The 23,731-nt window shown below is 41.4% G+C and overlaps 2 protein-coding genes across 2 annotated transcripts; both read right to left on the bottom strand.

Moving 5' to 3' along the window:
- Nucleotides 1–563: 563 nt before the first annotated feature.
- LOC126050119 (histamine H3 receptor-like) lies at nt 564–8,475 on the bottom strand. The gene is made up of 3 exons (XM_049827595.1): nt 7,951–8,475; nt 5,147–5,313; nt 564–3,411 (listed from the first exon to the last, which is right to left on the bottom strand). The coding sequence occupies exons 1-3, from the start codon at nt 8,237–8,239 to the stop codon at nt 2,626–2,628; spliced, it is 1,242 nt and encodes a 413-aa protein (XP_049683552.1). The 5' UTR covers nt 8,240–8,475; the 3' UTR covers nt 564–2,625.
- Nucleotides 8,476–14,884: 6,409 nt separating this feature from the next.
- LOC126050112 (histamine H3 receptor-like) lies at nt 14,885–21,271 on the bottom strand. Its single transcript, XM_049827582.1, has 3 exons — nt 20,789–21,271; nt 17,978–18,144; nt 14,885–15,679 (listed from the first exon to the last, which is right to left on the bottom strand). The coding sequence occupies exons 1-3, from the start codon at nt 21,075–21,077 to the stop codon at nt 14,885–14,887; spliced, it is 1,251 nt and encodes a 416-aa protein (XP_049683539.1). The 5' UTR covers nt 21,078–21,271.
- Nucleotides 21,272–23,731: the final 2,460 nt, after the last annotated feature.

Here is a 23,731-nt window from a genome sequence, read left to right as displayed (position 1 = left end):
TGGGATCCTTGGGCATCAGTTCAGGCAAGAAAATAAGGAGAGGCCTCCCATTGAGTCACGAGGTTCAGAGCAGACCCCCTTGCTTTCTAGACTCCTCCTCAGAGAGGAAGCCAGGGGCAGCTGGATCCACTCCTAGTCCCAGACTTGGTCAACAGTTTATGTCTAAAAGGATGAGGTGTGGGGATTATGGGGAGGGTGGGGAAGAGAGAGGCAGAGAGAAAAAAGAGAAAGATTTCACCAGTCCTGGGTCCAGCATTGGTGCAGTCAGCTGAGGCGTCCCATCCTAGTGGGTGCACGCATGTGAGGCTTCAATTTGTGCCATTTTACAGTCTCCTTGCCCCTCCTTAGAGGTGGGCACTCGAACTCATTAGGCTAATTAGCCATCATGTGTGGTTTGTGCTTCCAGAACCTTCAGGAAATGGGTCGGTGGGCTTGGGGGTGGTTTGAGGAGTAACTTCTCTCTCCCTGCAGGTACAACCATTCTTTGACCTCTGGCCATACACGGTGAGCTGCCCTGTGCAGTCTGTCAGAACAGGGAACTGCACATCCTCGTCCTCCAACAGGACCTCCTCACTGGCTTCTCACCTGGGGTTTGGTACTATGCAGGGTTTGCCCTTATGCAGAACTTGCCCTACCACAATGTTTGAGACATTAACTCTTTCAGTGTCCCACACTATCATTCTCCTGACACTGAGCTCAGGTTCATGTTCTCACCTGCAGGTGTTAAGAATGACTTGTCTTCCTCAGCACTTCACACCTGAATCTTGGGCAAGTTTGTTCACAAAAAGCTGACTACCCGTCAGTGTTTCCTAGCATTTAAAAAACTTAAAAAATACCAAATTGAGATTCTTCCCTTTATTTTTTATTTTTTTTTTAATTTATGTTTTCTTTCATGCATTCTTGGCAGTATGTTATTTTCAGTTCATATGTTGTAGTCCATGATTAACATCTTCAGCAAAGCTCTATTTAAAAAACAGGTCTTTGAAGTAGTGTCTATCAACTCTTACCATTCTCAGCTCATGTCTGAGACAACACTTCCTACATTACTGAATACATGTGTAATTCGTGTAAGTAGATGAGTTTAAATTATCATATAGTATAGTAAAAGAAGTAACTGTGATTAAGTGGTAGTTTATTCCAGAAGAACATTCAGAAGAGTGTTAAGTAAAATATACTAATATACTATATGAACATACACTAAATAAAACCAGAAGGTAAAAGGGACATCCACTACCTCTCACATTTCTTTAGTATTTATACTTCTATTTATTTCCTAGACTTATACTTACTGACAGTATGGTGAAAAGAAACTATTTATATTTTAAAGAGTTACATCTGTTTATTTAGTAAGGAATCTAGTACCTAGTAATTCCAGAGTTGTGCAACTAAATAACTCTTAACAGTTTGGAAACTGTGTATTGAAAGAAGATTACCCTCCATGCTGTCTCCTCTAAGTTACCACACATACTATAAGTAGTCATCAAGGTCAGCCATTTTCGTGGCTGGTGCAGCAAACCAAATACAGCCTTACACAGTGTGTAAGAAATATACCCATTAATCATAACCTCCAACAAAGGGCTGGTAACCAAAATAGAAGTAGTACAGAAGAGGACAAATGAGATATAATATTCACGTATAGTCTGTTTCTCAATTATTCAAATTGCTTGCCTGCTGGCACGCTGAACCAAATGGGGATTTCTTCAGATGTGGAGTTGAGTTGGTCCCTGTGCATTATGTCATATTTGAAGTGAGCAGGGCTTGTAAGACCAGTGTTTCTCACAGTATGGGTTAGAGCTTCATTGGGAGTCACAAAATGATCCAGAGGGGGCTATGCAGTATTTGAGCCACTCAGACCGCTGTGCATTTCCTCCGCTGGGCCAGCAGCAGCATATTTCTCCCTCAGGAAGTAAGAACAAATACTACTCTTTTCTATGATCTCTCAAAACTATAGCTGTAGAAGGCTTGTTTCTTGAAGAATAGCTGGAGATGCACATAAATGCTGTATACACCTAAATTCTCTGCTGCTGCATCTGAGCAAGTATGCAGATTAATGCCCTTCTGCAGAGAACACCTTGAGTTTTTAAAAGTAGTTGCTGTATTCCCCTGATGTCGGGACATCCTTAGTGAGAGGAAGTAATCCTGCCATGTGCCTGACAACAAAAGTCATAACTAGATGTTTTATGATAAGGAAGAAAATGCTCTGGATGCAGTACAAACTGTTCAAAAGAAATAGAATAGAGAAGATAATAACTTTAGAATACTATTGACCATAGGGCAAATACCCACCTTTATTGTACTTTTGACTAATACCACCCATGAACACTAATACAAGCTATACTGCAATTGAAGATAGTATTTTCAACAACCAGAATGAAGTTAATGTGGATAGACTACTAGGGAAAGCCAGATAGAGGCAATATCCTTTAACCAACCAATTAAAATAGCTGGAAAAAGTACAGAAACTTTGGGCATGCATATTTGTCTGAAGGAGGACATATTTCATGGAAGGCTTATCTAGGCTTTCTAACTAGACTAATCTCCTGGTAGAGACTAACTTTCACTTCAAACTGTGGCTAATTACATCCCTCATCCAGCTCCTCTTGAGCCTTTTTTTTCTTTTTCCTTCTAAAAAAAGCCTGATCTTAATGTTGCAAACTTTTTGGGACATAATATTTTCATGAAAGCCATTCGAAATTTAACATGACAGAGAGGGTAGAGAAAAGGATTCAGGGAGGAATTGAGCCACAAAAGCCAAAAGGTTATTTCATACAGGGAGTTATGGACACAGGTTCCTTGGCAGGCCCCACGAATAATCATTAGCAAAGTGTATGGGGCCCAGCAAATGGCAAAGGCACATACAATTATGGCAAGTGACTTAGCAATTTTCTTGTCCTGCTGCAGTTTTGACCCAGTCCTTGAGCAGAAAGAAACAGAGAAGTCATTTTCTGGGGTTACAGAATTGCCTCTAGATGGAGATAATTTCTCAGTTATCAAAGACTCTTTCTTTGGCCTTGGGGAGGAAGAAACGCTGTCCTCTGCTTCCGATGGAGGAGAAGATGCTCCTGGCCTTGGCAAGAAGCAAAATCTCCAGGACAGGCTGCTGCTCCTTGGAGGCTCGCAGTCCTGCGTGCTGCCGTGCCGCTGGCGCCTCTGGATGTTGTGGAAGATGTGCATGTTGAAGTAGGCCACCGAGAGCAGCGGCACGAAGAACTCCAGGGTGGACGCGCACAGGAGGAAGTACCAGTTGTCAAAGAACTCGGCGTAGCACTGATCCGCCGCTACCACACTGTGTCCGGCCACATGCTCCCAAAAGAGGATTGCTGGGCAGTAGAGGAGGAAGGCAAAGACCCAGATGGCCACCATCTTGACAACAGGGTTGGACGTTATTCCCTGCTGGGCTCTGTAAGATACCTGCGAGGGAAAAAAAAGAAGAAGGTCGCACCTGTAAGGACACATTTTGGAACCAACAGAAGTAGCAGGAGAAGAACTTAGCAGAGTGCTTGGTAATTTGGAGCTGCAGCTGTGCTGACTAGATGAACGTCACACAAGTATGTTTAATTCATTGATTGATGTTGACATAACATAGGTGTGTCTTTCTACAGGTTAATGTAACTGTGCTAGGGTCCTTTTCCAGTTGATGACACATGATCATCCAACAGTACCTAGTAATTTGGTATGCCTTGTTTGAGACATCTGTGGTCTGAATTGCCAGAGTAATAAGCATTTTATTGTTGTTCAGAGCATGGCTTCCATTCACTGACAACTCCACTGCTTTTTACAGCATGTTACAAGCAAATAGGACTATGCCTCACAGTGGTCAATAGAAAATGTGGCACATATATTTAATACCCACCTTTGAGAAAATTGTTTATTGCACAATTCATGAAGATGTGGCAATAGATTTCAGCTTTAGCTCATGAAACCACAAAGCCATCCCTTTCTTCCTTATCCCTCCACTCTGTGTCCAGTACATATTTTCCACTCTAAGTTGCAGAACAGACTGAAATATTGTAGCTCACATCCTGTTCCATCCCTTTCACAGGATGACAGGGTGAATGTGTAATTCTGGAATCTTAGACATCCAATTGAAAAAAACAAGGTTGAATTTATGTCATTAAAGTCTATCATACAAATGTCCATAGGTCTTAATTACATTTGTGCAGGTGCTCTGAATTTTGCACTTTGTAAATGCTGAGTCTTTGGCTTTCCAGTGTAATGTTTCTTACATACAAAATGTTTTGGTGTTTGATTTCTGGGATTTTTTTCTTAAAATGAAATAAAATAACATAAAATAATAAAATATAATAAAAAGGCAATTATAATAACTTAAATTAAACATAATTAACAAAAATAAACCTGAAATTCTATCATATGACATTATGTTGACATTCTCATACATCACCAAAGAGCTGGTAACTTTAGCTCTCCCTAACATTTCCCTGCCACCTGAGCTAACAGCACGGCTAGTGAGAAATGCTGATCTCCATCCTTAGCATGGACCAAGACATAAAGCACACATAAAGTGTGTAGGATGCTTTCAGAAAGCAGAGGCACGGAGTGCATCTGAAGTTTGGGGTTCTCCTCCAGGCACCAAGAGGAGTCTATCGCCACATGCCCAGAGGCAGTTGCTGCAGTCTGCACCTTGTCCCACTCTCTGCCCTCTTTGCTCTTGCTCCCAGTCTTCTCCAGGATGATTTGGCACCACGTCTCAGGTCTAGAAAACCTCCCCAATATCCTTCACTGCCCTAGCTTCACTGCCTTTTCCTCCCATGCTCGATTTTATGTCCAAAGCCAAATCCAGTTTACTTTGAATTTCTTCTTTCCTTGCCCCCTTTTTACCAGCCTTCTGCCTTGCCCTTTTCACCCCTCAGCCTGCTTTCCCTCGAGCAGTAGCACAACAGCAACCTGCAACAGACATTGTGAGAAAAGTCTTGTTTGACCAGCTCTGGGCTGGAGCATGCTCAAGGCAGAATATTCACCACACCTAGCTGCAAATATCTAATAATCTCCACATGCTAACACATTTTTGAGGGCTATTATTGCAATTAAATTTGGGCTTATACTCACCAACATGGCAAAGGTTGGTGAATATAATCCTCCAATGGTCTTGCAACAAAATCAGAGACGCTATAAACAGGGTACTTACAGCTTTAGTAACTGACAGGAAGCGGTCATAGCTGATAAGAACAATATTAAATACTGAAGCTGTGCACAGGAGATAGTCCATAACTAGCCAGAGCTTGCAGACACCTCTTCCCAAGTACCATTTCCCTGTCAGGCTGTAAGGGATGTAGAGAGGCATGCAGAACACACCTATGGGAAGCAATCACAGAGACAACATGCAGTTCATATAGATTGCAAATGGTACTCCTAGAAGCAGAGACACACACTATTCTGGTATTTGGCTAAAAAAAAAAAAAAAAAAAAAAAGATAAATCTATTAAGGTGAATATATAATTTATATACAGAAATTCTTACATTCTCGTGAAATCTGATGGTGAATTCCTATGTATTAGATCTTAGAGTATGTATACTGATTGTTGGGAATAAGCTCAAGGCACATCAGCAAAGAAGAATCTGCTGAAGAAGAAAATTGCAGTCTAACCAACTTAGAGTCTCAAAAGGTATATAATCAGTGCTGCAGCATATATGCACTGTGGTTGTGCTCTGACATGTAACCTCATCATTGTATATCCTCTCATCTTTTATCTGTGTTAGAGTTTTCCCCAAAACACATCTACAGATGTTGCTAACGTCAGTTATTATTGTAAGATTGGTTAGCATTTGTAAGCTAAAGACAATATATTGGACAGTCTGCGTGGTGTCTGGAAACCTCTTCTAGCAGAGATAGAGCAGACTCAGCAGAGGTATGAAAACTTCTCCCATTTTTAAGGGGTCTTTTAATCTCATGCTGGTTCTCCAGCTGAGATTAACTCTGGAACTATTTTTTGGTTGCTACATTTGTTTTTTGTCCAAAAAGCCTTCCACTGAAGTACTTTTATAAGAAAGTTCTGTTTGTGGTTTATTTTTAAGCCAGCAACTTCTTCAGTTTACCACTAATATTCTTTCAAAAGTATGGTGCAATAACTGAAGCTACATTCCTGAAAATGCTGATTTACCAGAGACAAGGAGAAAACTATATGCAGCTTCAAGATCCATTTTAAACTCTTCAGATTATTCTTTTCTTAATATGTCCATCAAGATCTTAGTAGTTACTGACCATATCCAGGCTGATGTGGCCCACTGACAATAAACCTCTGGGCAGTGAGCTGGCAGATTGTTATCAACAGGGAAATGCGTACATCGCTTTCAATACTGATGGCTTGTTTTAGCATATACTTTAAATACAGGCAGCATCACTTTTGTACAAAATACTCATTTTTCATAGTTGCTGATGACAGCTCCTGCTCTCATCAGCTTCAATGGGATCAATGTTTGGCACCATGTCAAGAAGTAATGACTGCTTTTAGCTATAGGTATAAATACAGATGCAAGAACCAGCTTTTAAGCATTTATATTTTAAACTATTCTCACTTTTACTAATTAGTAATTTCCATGCCTGGAAAGAGTCGAGACTTGTAAGGATTAAAAAAATACCGCAGTAGCTTCAGAAAATAAAGCATTTTCTGACGGATCGCAGAGACAAAGTCTATGATTTGCATGGTCTATAGGCCAATATAATACTGATACTAATCATTTCCTCTTGGCTGATTTAAGACTCCATGAGGCACCAGCCACAAACAAGAACTGATGTAGAAGGTAGATAGTTAAATCTCTTGACTAATCTGTAAGATACGAGGAGAGACACTCTTTTGCAGAAGACCTGAGCAAGGAAATGGCAGCTCTAGCAAATTGTCTGCCTGGAGCAAGAAGCAAAGGCTCTAGCACGTGCATTTTTGGGGTTCTGTCCCATGGGGTGAGCCACAGAACTAAGCATCACAGGTTATAAATGGCTTGAATGAAGGACATTCTTAAAGGCTAAACTAATACACTTCACTACACAGCACTGACAAAGGAACAGCAGTTAGGGGTACAGTATTGCTAGAAGTGGAGTAGGTAAATGAGTGCTATTTCCCTCCCCGTCATTCAGGGAATACTGGTCTCTGTCCTGAAGGGAAAGAACTTGTCTGCGGAAATACCTCCTTGCTAGCCTCAAGTCAAGATGTTTGCTAGAACATCTGCCACAGGACCGTGGTTTTGTGAGGCTTTCTCTGCTGCATGGGCTGTTTCCCTGGCATGAACCCTGAAGGAGTGTTGCACAAGGCATTCATCCCCCCCACCTCCTTGCCCAGCATCACCCGCCAGGGCTTGATCCATGGCACCTCCAGGGGCCAACTCTCCTAGACTTCAGCAATGACACTATGGGAAGAGGGGACTGATAAGAAAAACAGATGGGAGATGCCAGGAGGCTGCTGCTGGCATCAAACAATCCATTGATCTATAGCCCACATTAAGTGGAAGCCAGTAAAAAGTCATAGTAGTGAAGTGTTTTATTGTAGAATACACTCAGAAGCCATTAGTACTAGGTAGAGAAGTAATTGATTTACCTGTATGTACCACAGATGACTGTATAAGAAAACAGTTACACTGTCAATAAAGATGTTCTGAAGTGTGTGATGAACAATCTTACAGGAGCAAAGCTAAACCATAAACTGTAGCAAACAACCTCTTTCCTTCAGTTGGTATTCACATACAATAGTTGCTCCTTTTTCCTGAAGCAACATTAAAAGTATTTATATGAAAAAGGATGCGTTTCTCATTACAACGTATTTGGAGCCATTATAGGTTGCTAAAACACTTCACGCAGCTTCTACCATTCCTTACCCTTCCCCTAGACACACAGCTGGGAAAGAGTTCTCTTAGAAGAAAACCACCCAGAAAATAAACCCCCTTGCTTCTCCTAAGATTCCTAGGAAACAAATAGTACATGCCTCCACAGTTGTGACTTACCCACTGCAAAGTCAGAAATAGCGAGATTGAGAAAGAAATAGTTACTCCGATGCCTGAGGTTTCTGTCCATGATGAAAGCAAGGATCACCAGGATGTTTCCAAGGATGGTGACCAGAGCTAGCAACACCATGAGGAAAGCCAGCAGCACCAGCACACCCAGTGAAAACTCGGAGCTCGGTGACCGTGTGGACAAAGTCTCATTACCAGTTCCAGCCGTATGCGGAGTTTCGGCAGTGCTGTTGTGCATGTTGTGTATCCAGGTCAGTTCAGTCTGGGAAGAAAGTTGCATCTGCAAGAGTTATCCACAAGGTTGAGACAAGGCTATTAGCAGGCTGGGCTGAATACTGACACATCAAAAAAAAAAAAAATAAAAAAAAATCACAATATCAAAATAATGGAACACAAGACTGAAAGACCTGGAGTCTCTTATGTTCTTTAATCTGAATGCACCTATTGGCCTGAAAACAAAATCTATGGAAAAGACACCTCATAAGCAGCAGTTAGTGCACACTTTAAAATAAATTATCTCTTTCTCTCCTGAACGCTGATCCTTATCTACTGAGGTCAGAAAAGTTAGTCTGAAAACAACTCTTTTCACAGTCAAGCAGTTTGCATATTAGCATTGTGTAAGCATTTTTAGACATTGAATTCTGCTGAAGCTAAAACCAGGTCTCATTTTCACTTCCCCAGTGGTCAACAGGATTTAACTTATTACAATTCTGTTTCTCTTCCAGTAAAATGTAGGCACTGTTGCACTTGCTGCTATACAACTTACTAAATTTTACAGTTAAGAACAGATGTATATGTAAAATTTAGTTATACACAGCAGAAGTATCACCAATACCTTTTCAGCTCATCCTAATCAGAAGCAAGTCTAGCCTGGGCACAACAAACCAAACACCTGGGACTTCGGAGGACTTTATAAGCATCTAGTCCCATCTAATCCTGCACTTTCCAAGTAATTCCAGGTAAGCTTCCACTCCACAGAGTGCTAAACCCTTAGCCCTTTGCAGATGTGAGAAGGCATATCCCTTCCTCATCGCAATTTCATTTGTTTTGGTAAGCATGCACAGAGGTTGGCAGGCCACGGCTGTGACTCATGCCAGCAGCCCACTGGTTCCGTAGCACCATGGCACACCCTGTGACTGGCTTTTCAGACCGCAGCCATAATGCTGGGTGCTTGAGAAGGCACAGGGCAAGAAACAAGGAGAGGAAGGCAGACAAGATGTGGGGAGGAGAGGGGCAGTGCTCTGATCCTGTCTTGGGGAACAAAGGGAAATATATTGTAATTAAAGCAAAAGTTGTAGGGCAACAGGAACAGAAGAGACCTCAGGAATGATAAAATGTGGCAAACAGACACCTGCCTTGGGTACATGTGCACAAATGCAGCCTGGGAAACACACAGGAGGAACTAGAGATCCCTGTGCAGTCACAAAGCCACCAGTCACGAAGCCAGGGACATGGGGTGACATAGTGACAGGATTGTGTTGCAGAGCACCCCAATCAGGGTGAGGGAGGTGTTGAAATCTTCTTCTTGAAGCAAATCAAGGAAGCCTCTGGATCACAGACCCCGTTTCTTGTACAGGACTTCAATGTTCATGACATCTGCTGGAGGGGCAACACAGCAGGTACAAGCAGTCAACAAGATTCCTGGAGGGTGTCAGGGAGAACTTTCTGACACAAGTACTGAATGGGCCAATGCGAGTGACACACAGCTAGGTCAGCTGTTCACTGGTAAAGAAGAGCTGCTTAGGTTTGTCTAATCAATGGCAGCCTTGGCTGTAGTGACTATGAGGTAGTGGGGTTCAAGATCCTAAAGGGGGTGAGGAAGGAAAGTAGCAGTACGGACCATGGACTTCAGGTGAGCACACTTCGGTTTATTCGGGAAAGTGGTAGGTGGGATCCCGTGGGAGGCAGCTCTGAAGTGCAAAGGAGCTCAGGGAAGCTTGCAGGCCTCTGAGGACAGCAGCCTCCATGCACAAGAAAAGCCCATCCTAATTCTCAAGAAAACAAGTAGAAGTATCAGGACACTGGCTAACCAGAGAAGCTACAATGCAAAAAGGCAGCATGGAGGAGTTTGAAGCAGGGATAGGCTACAAAGGAGGAATTTAGAAATGTTGCCTGGCCACATAAGCATGATGTTAGGGAAACCAAAGCTCACCTATATCTGATGCTTGTAAAGGACATCAAGGACAACATGAAGAACTTTGGCCACCCCATTAACAGTAAAATGCTGAATAAGAAAAATGTAGGTGCTTTCCTGAATGGGACCAGTGAGCCAGTGACAGCACATGCAGATAAGGCTGAGGTACCCAATGCTTTCGTTGCTTCATTCTTCACTGACTAGGTCTCCCTCTCCCCCATGCTTAGTGAATGAGTTCAAGGAGGAGACCTGGCAGGAGCAGATGAGAATAAGGCAGGAATTACTTGAGATGACTTGACCCATAAGAGTCCGTGGGACCCAATGGACTGCACCCAAGGCTGCTGAGAGAACCAGCTACCATCCTTGCAAGGCCACTTTCTATCCTCTTTGACAGGTCATGGAGATGAAGGGAGGTTCCCAACAACTGAAGAAAGGCAAATGTTGCAACCATCTTCAAATGATGCCTCAAGGACAAAAGGTCAGCCTCTCTTTGGTCCCTGGGAAAATAATGGAGCAAGTCCTCTTGGAAGGTGTTTCTGAGAACTTGAGGGAGGAAAAGGTGACTGGGAACAGTCTGCATTGGTTTACCAAGGGTAAGTCATGCCTGAGCAACTTCGTTGTCTTCTTTGATAAAATGACTAGATTAGTGGACAAGGGGAGAGTAGTCATTTGCTTTTAAAAATCAAATGTTGAAGTTTTAGTCACAGTCCTTCATGGGGCTGAGGGAGAAATCTGTGTGGTCTCTTCTTCCTTCCTGTGGAGGAAAACCACAGCCTAACATAAAGGAGACAGACATTAGGACAATCATTATGGTTAAATACTCATCCCAGAAATAAAACAAACAAACAAACAAACAAACAAAAACAAACGAAAGATAGCACAATTTCTTCCAACATGTATGTTTTATTTGTTTGGGGTCTTTTTTAAGACCTGAGAGGGTCAAGTTAGAAAAACACTGTTGTGGTTTGAGTTGAACCTCACAGACTCCTACGCCTGCTGTCACCATGTATTTACAAGACCTGTTGGACATCTGCAAAGGCAGAAGAAGATTCAAGGACATGAAATGGTGAAATGGATGAATGAGTAGATAGAGAGACTTGGCTTAGAAATCACCTTGGCAAGCATAGTCCATTTGTGTCAGTGCATGAAAGGTAAGCCCAAGAACAAATGCTGAATAAGTATCTTACCATAACCGTGCAAAATATCTGATAGGGAGAAGACTTAGGATGCCACCCTGACCAAGACAGCTTTAATGCTGTGAGCACAGAAACTAAGTGCCTGATTTACCCTGGGAGCACTAAGCAAAATTTTCAACAATTAGAGAGATACCACAAATTCTTCAAGTATACAGGAATGGTGTCACAAAATAGTTTGAACACTGCGTGTGTAATATAGAACATCATCAAAAACATTAATCTCTAATAGCTTCACTATTCTATGTGGTTTCAAATTTGCTGCACATTGTGCTCCCTGACAAACTAGTTTTCCAATACTACAAATCGTGGCTGGATACAGTTTACCTAGTCAATAATTGCGTAGGCCATTCTTCCAAAGTAAACAACACATTCTTTAATCACAAAATGCAAACTGAATTTTTACATTACAAGCATAGGGATAGAAAAGCAGACAACTCAAATACTTTCCCATTTGGGACTACCTTCAGTTTCTCTTCTTAACAGATGTTTATTTAGCATACCAGCTATTCTATAAATGTTTTAAATGTGTGTGTTTTGTTTTTTAAGCCTCACAGAAAAACAAACCCCACAAAACCTGTGCCAGCACCTTAGCTCATAAAAGTGAAAACAGCTGTGCTGAATCAATGACCTCCTCCTGAAGCTGTATCTGTCTTAGCAATCAGGCTTACAATCCATAACATTGTCCATGTGAGGCAAGGAAACATAATGAGAATCAACGGTAAAAGATAATTTTCCACCAGTGTAAAAACTGGCAAAAGAAGTCTTCTGTTCCAGATCTCTGAACAGAATGGCATTCTAGCTCCTCAAAGCCATGAACTTTTCTGCTATGATTAAGCTGCTTACATGCATTTGAGTTGTGCTTGCAAAGGAATACTTTGCTTTTGCAACACTTGTACAGCCAATTTCAGATTAGATAAAAAATACTATTTAAACTGACTATTGTTCTTCATTGTTTTGTGAATCAGATTTCTCTTTCCATATTTTATACATTTCTATGTATACACAAAGAGGAAAGAAAATTATATTAAAGAGGAGGAAAAATATTTATCAGTGACTCTCACTTACCCATCCATGAAAGCCTTCTGGGTGAGTTGCAACACCCAACATAAGGTAAGAAAATTTGACACATGGAATGGGTTATAATCAAGCTCCATTGCCTTCTCCAACACATCTACCCACTCCTTTCAGGACTGCATATTCAACTGCTTTGTTTATTAACAGCTGCTTAAGATCCCCCTGTGTCAGCTTTCAGACCTCTGTGAATCCCATTCTCAAGCAAATATGACCCTTGTTCAGTGATAGAAAAAATCCAGTTTGATAGTGGTTCAGTGGCAGAGAAAATCCATATAATGTCACAGTAACGGGACACAAAGACCTGATCTAGTATAAAAATCATTCTGTCAGTTCAAATTTGTTCCAGACATTTTGATGGAATATCTTTGCACTTGCAAAGCTTTACACCCAAGAGCGTATTGTCTATACTCGCACAGCCAGCCAAAATCAAATCCAGTGTGAACTTTGTATTGCTTACTCTGCTAATTCAACAGGAATGTGACCATGTACCCAAGCTGGCCTACCTTGTAGGTAAACAAATAGTGCACAATTCTGGCACTAAATATCATTTAAGCATGACCAAATAGGCAGCCACTGTCAGGAGAAAAGACAGTACTGGTGAAAAGAATAACAACCATTTATGCCTGTGACAATTCTGATAACCAATCTCAAAATTCCATTACCATGGAAACTTTCATTCTCTGACAATCATCCAGAGTTACTAAATTATGTGTACTGTGTCCTGCAACACCAGGTATGGACTATATTAAAATCAGAAAAGGACAGATATGTCGGATTAGGCAGTTGTGATGGGTTGACCCTGGCTGGACGCCAGGTGCCCACCAAAGCCATTCTACCACTCCCCCATCCTCAGCTGGACAGGGGACAGAAAAATATAACAAAAAGCTTGCGGGTTGAGATAAGGACAGGAGAGATCATTCACCAATTACCGTCACAGGCAAAACAGACTCAGTTTGGGGAAAATTAACTCAATTTATTACAAATCAACCAGAGCAAGGTAATGAGAAATAAAACCAAATCTCAGAACACCTTCCCTCCACCCCTCCCTTCTTCCCGGGCACAACTTCACTCCTGGATTCCCACACCAAGCCCCGCCCAGTGGCATAAGGGGGACGGGGATGGGATTTACGGTCATCACAAGTTATTTTCTGCTGCTTCAATCCTCCTCAGGGGGAGGGCTCATCACACTCTTCCCCTGCTCCAGCGTGGGGTCCCACCCACTGGAGACAGTCCTCCACGAACTCCTCCAACGTGGGCCATTCCCACGGGCTGCAGTTCTTCACAAACTGCTCCAGCGTGGGTCCTTTCCACGGTGTGCAGTCCTTCAGAAGCACACTGCTCCAGCGTGGGTCCCCCACGGGGTCACAAGTCCTGCCAGAAAACCTGCTCCGTGGGCTCCTCTCTCCACAGATCTGCAGGTCCTGCCAGGAGCCTGCTCCAGCGTGGGCTTCCCACAAGGTCACAGCCTCCTTTGGGAACCCACCTGCTCCGGCGTGGGGTCCTCCCCGGGCTGCAGGTGGAGATCTGCTCCACCGTGGACCTCCATGGGCTGCAGGGGGACAGCCTGCCTCACCAGGGTCTTCCTCACGGGCTGCAGGGGAATCTTCACTCTGGCGCCTGAAGCACCTCCTCCTCCTCCTTCTTCACTGACATTGGGGTCTGCAGGGTTGTTTCTCTTACATGTTCTCACTCCCCACTCTGGCGGCTGTTTCTCCCTGTCCCAACTTTTTTTTCCTTCTTAAAAATGTTGTCACAGAGGCGTTATCACTATCACTGATTGGCTCGGCCTTGGCTGACGGCGGGTCCGTCTTAGAGCCGGCTGGTGTGGGCTCGCTCTCTCTCGAACACAGGGGAAGCTTCCAGCAGCTTCTTACAGAAGCCACCCCTGTAACCCCCCCCCGCTACCAAAACCTTGGCACACAAAACCAATACAGCAATCCATTAGGCAAGTCCATGACTTGCATATTGCTCACTATGGGCATTATAATGACTACAAGGGCACTATCTTGTCTTCATAATAGCTTTTAAAACAAAATTATACCGCTCCTGTAAGTATTTATACAACCTTTCAAAAGTGTAGCGGAACTGCTCCTTCACTGATAACTTTAGGTTCACAAAGAGGACATAAATTTTAACTCAGCACATACACAAACAGGTATCTCCCTCCAATGAACCTGTATAGAAGAGTTCTTTCATAGTACCAGCTCTACATATATATATATGTAAAAAAAAAAAGGTAAAGAAAAAAGTACCTCAAACCCACAAACCAAGAAGGACTTCCAGCAAAACTTGTTATTCTTTTCAATGCATTAGATGGTGTTTAACCTGGCATCATACCAGCAAAAAAAACCCCAAGATTCCAAAACCTAGCAAAATCAGGGCAAATACATACCTCTGCTGCACTTTTAACCAATGCCATTAGTAAACAAAAGTCTTTTCTCTATTTCTGTTGAAGATACATACAAAAAAATAGCACTAAATAAGAGAGGAACCTTATCTGTAAGTCATTCATTTTAACTCTCTAAAAGGAAGGTGTGTTACCTGATCTCAATGTTGCAAGCTTTTGGGGACATAATATTTTCATGAAAGCCATTCGAAACCTCATATGACAGAGAGGGTAGAGAAAAGGATTCAGGGAGGAATTGAGCCACAAAAGCCAAAAGGTTATTTCATACAGGGAGTTATGGACACAGGTTCCTTGGCAGGCCCCACGAATAATCATTAGCAAAGTGTATGGGGCCCAGCAAATGGCAAAGGCACATACAATTATGGCAAGCGACTTAGCAATTTTCTTGTCCCGCTGCAGTTTTGACCCAGTCCTTGAGCGGAAAGAAACAGAGAAGTCCTTTTTGAGAGCCGTGGGATTTGTTTGTGTTGGAGATGGACAGTTACCCATCACTGCTGATCTCCATGACCTTGCTAATGATGAAACACTGTCCTCTGCTTCCGATGGAGGAGAAGATGCTCCTGGCCTTGGCAAGAAGCAAAATCTCCAGGACAGGCTGCTGCTCCTTGGAGGCTCGCAGTCCTGCGTGCTGCCGTGCCGCTGGCGCCTCTGGATGTTGTGGAAGATGTGCATGTTGAAGTAGGCCACCGAGAGCAGCGGCACGAAGAACTCCAGGGTGGACGCGCACAGGAGGAAGTACCAGTTGTCAAAGAACTCGGCGTAGCACTGATCCGCCGCTACCACACTGTGTCCAGCCACATGCTCCCAAAAGAGGATTGCTGGGCAGTAGAGGAGGAAGGCAAAGACCCAGATGGCCACCATCTTGACAACAGGGTTGGACGTTATTCCCTGCTGGGCTCTGTAAGATACCTGCGAGGGAAAAGGACATGTCACATATTCAGGCAACATTTTGGAACAACTATCTCAAAAAACATAAGCAAGCAAGTCAAATACTGCATTTGTTCTGTAATTCCCCAGACATGTAGAAAATCTTCACTTATGTAAGGTCCTGAAAAACTCTGTTAGTGTTGCTCATCAAATACTGTAGCTCTGTGATTGATTTGAATACTTGGGATTGGAGAGGACTAGAAATTATGATTGCTAAACTCCCGTTTGTCTTCCAGGTGTGAAAGGACATGGCTTGTTTTCATCACCACCACAGTAAGGTAGCAATAAGGAATCAGTTTATGTTTCATTAAATGCCCAGGCTCAGAGGAGAGTAAAAGCAGCTGTGGGACTTTCTTCCTGCAGAGGCAAAAGTAGAAGCCTTCTGTATTAGCCAGATTGCCATGTGAGACTACAAACTCTAGACAATGTAATTTTTAATAGTGTTTCCTCTTGCCATAGCAGAAAAATCTATCCCACACATTTACATCCCTTACTTTATTGAAACATTCTCTTTTAACATTCACTTTACTTTGTAAACACGTCATTGCATTATTGCAAATCTTTATTTTTATGCCTACCCAGACTGCGTTAATTTATTTTACTCTCTAGCCATAAATATGTATCTTTGAAAAAAATATTAAGAATTAAAATCATGTCATCCAAAGTTAGGAAATATAAGACTTAAAACCGCCCTTGTAATAGCCCAGCCAGTATGCACAATACATACTTCTAGTTCTTGGTCCCCCGCTTCTTTCAGAGCATAAGATAATCAGTTAATGAGAAGCTGGACAACTTTATTTCCTCCACACTGTTCAACATTTTTCATCCCAGGCTTTCCTCAGACCCAGAGCTACTACCTTCCTCATTAGCTTCCTGTGCTTTTCATTAGGGTAGCACATGCATGCTATACAAATGTTAATGAATGGTATCTTCACAGCCACATACGATATAAGGGGCATTGTCCCTATTTTACCAGTGAGTAACTAAGCAGTAGTGCAGTATTACACATATTATTTTAGATCCTGTTTCAAACACCTGTAGCCTGAAGATTCAGCCTCCTCTACATCTTAAAGCATCATATAGTCTCAGAGCACAGCTCCAGTTCTGCAGTAATTAATTTGCAGCCCTTTGCAAGACCACAAGCGTTCAGTAAGCAGAAAACAGGAAGCTCAGCACAGCTTCACAGTTAAGTCTGAAATGACTGGCCCCCGGCCGCAAGGTAGGTTTGCAGCAGGGGCGGAGGTGGATCCCAAGTCAAAGAGGAAGCATGGTATCTTTTCTTTGGATAACTGCCCTGTGTTACGCACTCATGGACTCACTCCATCCTAATTACCTAAAGGAGAAAACCAGAATGTGATCATGTAGATGAAGACCATCAACGGTGCATGAGAACACAGAGCTCGGTTGGGTTGCAGAGGCCTTTTTAATTTACATTTCTCACATTCTGAGCTCTGCAACTTCATTAATACTTTTCAATATTACTATTTCTTAAATGCAGGGATTTTCATACTTTATTGTTCAGCTTAAAAAAAAAAAAAAAGCAGCAACAACCAACCCTAAAACCACAACACAGGGGAAGAAGAGAAAGAGATTAGGTATTGTCTCAGCACTTCCCAAATGAGAACCTCCCAATCTAACAGAGCCTATGTCACTTGAACTAGCAGACTCATTAAAATTAAAGGATGTTGGTCATCTTCCATCTGGACCAAACACCATGCAGAGCTTAGAAATGGTGAATGATAATATTTACCACTGGATTCCTCAGATATCTGCTGAAGCAGAAGAATGATAAACTCAAGAAACACCTCTTACCTCTCTGCATATTTTGATTCGTTCTTTGCACTTCAGGGGACTAGTTTCCACCCAACTGCTTGTTGGCAGCACATGTCAATCACCCCCTGTGGTAACGCAGATCGTCATCTGATCTTCAGTCAGTCTGTGCCACATATCTCTCCATACCCTCTTGGCCTTTTAAAATTCATCCCAAGCGTAAGCACATCCTCAACTCAACTTAGTTTTCATTACTACTCTTCTAATGACCAAAGCCCAATTTCTCCACACCTCTGCTGCCCCTTTCCTACCTTGACCTTCCCACCTCCTCTGTGGTGTAATTAAATAATTTCTGATCCAGATGGCAGGAGGGAAACATTGAAATCATAGGCGAGGCATTGTCCTATCTCTAAGTCCCAATGCAACATTGAAGCATCAATGTTTCTCCAGAAAGAAGTTTTATAGAAATCTCAATATATATAAAGCAATAATTAGAAGTGTTCTTCTTACAGCTTTTGTAACTGACAGGAAACGGTCGTAGCTGATAAGGACGATGTTAAACACTGAAGCTGTGCACAGGAGATAGTCCATAACTAGCCAGATCTTGCACAGGCCTCTTCCCAAGTGCCACGTCCCTGTCAGGGCATAAGGGATGTACAAAGGCATACAGAACGCACCTATGGAAATAAACCAAATACACACATCAGTCAGCACTGCAGGCAGTGCTCGTGAAAGCACAGAAACATTTCTGCAGTATCTGATAAAAGCACGATACTGACTAGAATTGCCATGTGCAAGTCTTTGTATTCTCATGCAATCAATGAACACTTTACTACAAACTAGGCACCCGTAACATTCTTATAATACCTTACTGAAAGGTGTATCGCATTTATTGTGTATCATTATTACTTCTCCTGTTTACGTCACCTACTAAAGGAAGGAACAGCTGATTTTTTTACCTGGTAAACACTATTCTGTATTAACTACTGAAATTAAAACAAACAAATAAACAAAAAAACTCACCCCCTCCCCCCATGTAATTTACTAACTCTTTTCTACAATAAATTACCTAATTGCCATGCTTGTAACCTCTTAGAAGCATGATATGGTGTCCAAAAGTGCTCCAGAAAAAAACTTCTGTAGAAATACAATATGAATTTCAGGCTAACCTTTAAAACTGTATGATCAAAAGGCTGACAAAAACTGCACAGTTAATTAAGTACACCCAGTCTAAAATTTCTTCTAATCATAATTCTTGATTATAACCACTTTTCAGTAATGAGCTGATAGGGTATTATCTGTGGGAACACACCAAACAGTGGGAACATACATGAGTGACCCACACCCATGGCTATCTAAATTTAGGCTGTTAAATCCAAATGTTGTGAAAATGCCAACATGAGCTCATTTTAATGAATTTCTAGGTGGTCACAGTACACACACTGTCAAACAATGCAGCCTTGAAAGTCTGAAGAGCTAACGATGTAGTTTGCTGTGATGCAGAAACACAGTGAACAGCATCAACACTTTAATGAAATGGAATTACTACATCTACACAGCAACTAACACTTGCTCTTTCAAGCAAAAGGTTACATTACAGATTTTAACATTCACAGGAAGGCAAAAAAGGGTATTATTTCAACTTTAGATTTACTTTGTAATAGCATATACTCCTGTATCAGGTACTGAAGGGTATCTTGAGAGTTTCCATTTCCCTAAAAATCTTACAGTTCCTGTTATTCTCCCTCTACTAAGAATCAAGAGATGACTTCAAATCCAGCTATAGGTCCAGAAGCATAGAGATAAAGCAAAAGCTGTTGAAGGTCAAAATCAGATAGATTAAAAATATAAAAAGAATATATATAGCTCTGCAAGCATGAAAGTGTGTGGTTTTAGCAAAGGGCTCTACAAGCATGAAAGTGTGTGGTTTTAGCAACAAGGATCAAGCAGAAATTAAGGATAACACAGGTATACCCTGAACCTAAATTAAGTAGCTACAGAAATACAGGTCAGTATGCAAAGCTTTTAACCAAATTTAGAATGAAAAACTAGATATTCAAGTAAACATAATATCACAAACCAAAAATTTATGGAAGTTAGGTAATGCCAAGTAAGCTCTACTTCCTTCTTTGATAGAGGACATTATTTACTCATACTTCTCAGCTAGATTATGGTATTTATTTAATATGGTGCTAGATTGTGAGCCAGATGACAGACCACTCTGTCCATTGGTTTTCTGTTCACTGCTGTGGTTTTTTCCTGTGTACCATAGCTGGACAGCAGGCAGCAAGATCTCTGCAGCACAGCAAGGCCGTTATAAGATGGAAGAAGACATCAAGTGTATGGGGGATGGGATCAAAAGACTATACAAGGAGATCTGGACATCATGAGGACCAGACTATTAGAAGCCATGCCCCTAACAGAACTTCTGACACTGGCAATGAATTTGAAGAAGAGTTTCTTCTGTTCTTTCAGTACCCTTTTTAAATGAGTAGGTTAAAAAAGTAGAATACAAACAGTTTAAAAATATTTTCTTGTGATGTGACAAGTCAGAATATAGATTTCATGAAATAGTCATAGTTGTTTAAAACCATCCTTCTACATACTCAATAATTTAACCAAGACTTTTACCAGAGACACTCAACACTTCACAGAATATTGCAATACATCAATCTGCAATAGCACATCACACTAGCATTTTAATTGTACTTTTTCTCTCAGTACAAGTTTCAAAATAAAATATGTCGCTATGTATAAATATATGTATAAGATCGAGCTCTGTAAAAACCGTTTGATTTGTTATTTTTATTTACCTATACAAACACATATTTCTAAGGTATGATTCTAGATAGAGCATGTACAGCAAAATGTTTCAAAATACTATTCATCACTATTTAGTTGCAAACTTCAGGTGATTATCTGTATTGTGTGAGAATAGATTGAAATAGAAGGTATCAATCATGTATGCAAGATCTGCCAGATAATATATGCTGTATTTGATTTGACTATCTAGATTTTAGTCAAGACTCTTCACAAACTCCAATTCTTTGTTATTCCACATAGATTCATGGACAGTGGTATTTTTTCCTGAAGCAATAACATTAAACATTACCTGTTTACCTTTCAACAGATCCATTTATTTCTGAAAAATAATAGGCTGCTAAAACACTTCACGCAGCTTCTACCATTCCTTACCCTTCCCCTAGACACACAGCTGGGAAAGAGTTCTCTTAGAAGAAAACCACCCAGAAAATAAACCCCCTTGCTTCTCCTAAGATTCCTAGGAAACAAATAGTACATGCCTCCACAGTTGTGACTTACCCACTGCAAAGTCAGAAATAGCGAGATTGAGAAAGAAATAGTTACTCCGATGCCTGAGGTTTCTGTCCATGATGAAAGCAAGGATCACCAGGATGTTTCCAAGGATGGTGACCAGAGCTAGCAACACCATGAGGAAAGCCAGCAGCACCAGCACACCCAGTGAAAACTCGGAGCTCGGTGACCGTGTGGACAAAGTCTCATTACCAGTTCCAGCCGTATGCGGAGTTTCGGCAGTGCTGTTGTGCATGTTGTGTATCCAGGTCAGTTCAGTCTGGGAAGAAAGTTGCATCTGCAAGAGTTATCCACAAGGTTGATATTCATAAGGAGTATAAACAGGATGGGCCAAAAATCCAATAAACATAAAAAAAAATTGACTCAGGCAGGGAAAAAATTAAAAGGTTTTGATGCTAGATAAATCTAGTTTTCCTAAGATTTTTTAAACTATGTATCTCTCTGGAAGAGTTACCAGTAAGAAATATGCAGGTTTTCCAAGTTTATATTTTAAAATGCAAGTTCGTCTTTATGCAACCTGATCCTTATCTGTGGAGGTCAGGAGGGCTGATTTGAGATTCTCTCTTGCTTTCCTCCCTCCCTCCCCTCCTCCTTCCTCCCTCCCTCATTCCCACCCTTACAGAATATTTTGCTTGCTAGCATTATGGACAACAACTTTTTCTGGAATTTTTTTCTTAATCTTGAGTACATATCCTTATGAGAATTTTAACTACTTTCTAATTTTATCCTTATTTATCTAGTGTCATAGTATTTCAGCAAGTCTGTGGTCTCTATTGTGTTCTATTTTTTTGGTCAGCTTCATTGTTGCTGTTGTTGTTTCTCTTTCTGTGGACCCTAGGGCTGAAAACTGATATGCTGTAAATAAGCATATATACAATTACTTACCAGAACAGTCAGCCAGCAGTGGTCCAACCCTCAGAGATCAGTTGCAAAACTCCCACTGAAATCAGTTTCAAAACTCTTAACGGCAGCCCCAGTGACACAGCATCAGCTGCTGCCATCCCAGAGTCAAGGAATGAAATACTGACTCCCTGAACGTAAATGAGAGCTTGGCAATTAACTTTAATAGGACAAGGCTTTTCTTTCCACGCTGGTGGGAGAAATCATATGTCTTCCACAAGTGCTTATATTTTGTATGAGTAATGAAGCCACTTGCAGAGAGCTGTGAGTATTCTACAGTTGTAAAAATTCAATCATTTTTATTATGGGTTCTAAAAACACTTTGGTGTCTAATTTTAGATACTTAAATTTGAAAAATGTTGGCCATCATCTCTGTGCTTCTGTTGTGGGAACAAATTCATTAGCATTTGCCAAGTGCTTTTACTAAATATTTGAATGGCAGCAGTACAAAAAATGCAAAACTTTATTATCCATACAAATATCTTCACAGCATGCATGTACATTATTTCTTTAAGCTTTATTTCATTTCTAGGTAATGTTGAAAATGTAGAGAATACACTTTGGCGATGACTACTAGGTAATACCACTAGCCTTTCTTCTGCTAGCAATACTGAAGCCGATCTACATAAGTTTTTGAGGTCCAAGCGAGTATGTGTTTGAAAAGAAAATAAAGTGGTGAACAAATGTGAGGTCAAATTAAGGGCTCGGACAAGTCTGTATTCTGTCTGTCTCAACTGCCTGTAGGCTAAGGAAGAGTGTGAGAACATGGCAAAATACACTGCTGGTGTGGTCCCCATGACTCCAGTGATTTGTGGCTCAAGGTGCCAATATGGTACCAGAAGTGACATTTGATCATTTTATTTTCACTTCATCTTATAAACAGTCACCTTCTTACCCCAATAATTTCTGCTTCTGCATTTTATTGATAATAAAAGACATCACAGGGCTCCTAGAGACCTCCAAGGAGGCTAACAGTGCTTCTGTGATTGCTTCCCTGCATCCAAATCCAGAGAACAGCAGGAAAATTGCCATGGATACTGCCAAATCATGGATCCTATATAAACTGTTACTATGTCCTAATTATACTTTTTCTTTCCTCATACCTAGCGCAACCAGTGCTTTTTGACTGGTCTCACCTTATCTCGGGAGAAACAGCTCATTCCTGTGCATTCAAAGTGACAATCCCTTGGTAAGAAGCACTGAACCTAGGGCAGCTCACACGCACCCAATATACCTGCTGCAAACCTTTGTCAGTGTGTGCTTAGAAACTGCACTGAGTCACATATCCTAGAGGAAAGTACCTAAAAGTTTTTCATCTTTTAGACATGGGGCTGCTTGCCCTTAGTCAGGAATGGGTCCTGGAATGGGTTTCCCCATCCCAGTAACACTCCCCCCTTTTCAACTGCAGAAGAGAGAGGAAGACCCAAGCTCTTCAGTATTCTTTTTTACTGGAACCTTTGGATATAATTTGTTGCCTAGCTTGTCCCTGAATGGCCAGAAATGCCAGCTTAAGCTGGCAGGCTTTCTACAAGCTGGCATCTATGATGAATCAATGCACAGCCACCAGACTCAGAAGAAAACAATTTGTTACAATCTCCTGAAAGCCCCATGAGGACTAAAGGCTGCAAATATCTTATAAAAGCAGAAAAATCATAGATCCAAACTGTGATCCGAAAGCATATAATTTTGTAAAAAGCACACAAACAGACAAGCCATGAGGCTGAAAGCCACTGTTTGTAGCAATTGCAGTTAAAACCGGATCCTCGTAACAGCAAAGTCCTTACTCAAGTTTTATGCATTTTTTTCTTCAGTGAGAATCTATGCTAAAATAATTAAAGCTACAGTGGCAGTTAAGTTATTGATGTAATTTGCAACTACTGTGCCTTAGAATGGTGCAATTACAGCTCTTTGCAAGAGTGAGTATATGTTTTGGACTCTTTTCTTCTCTCTCAAGCTGCTTTACAAAGCATAAATAGAAAGGTTCTCATTGTATGTTAAACCAAAATCTTCGGTGCTGAGGACATAACAGCT

This window comes from Accipiter gentilis, chromosome 2 (assembly GCF_929443795.1).
Source record: "Accipiter gentilis chromosome 2, bAccGen1.1, whole genome shotgun sequence".
Taxonomy (NCBI): Eukaryota; Metazoa; Chordata; class Aves; order Accipitriformes; family Accipitridae; genus Astur; species Astur gentilis.
This window is presented reverse-complemented; position numbering and strand designations above follow the sequence as displayed.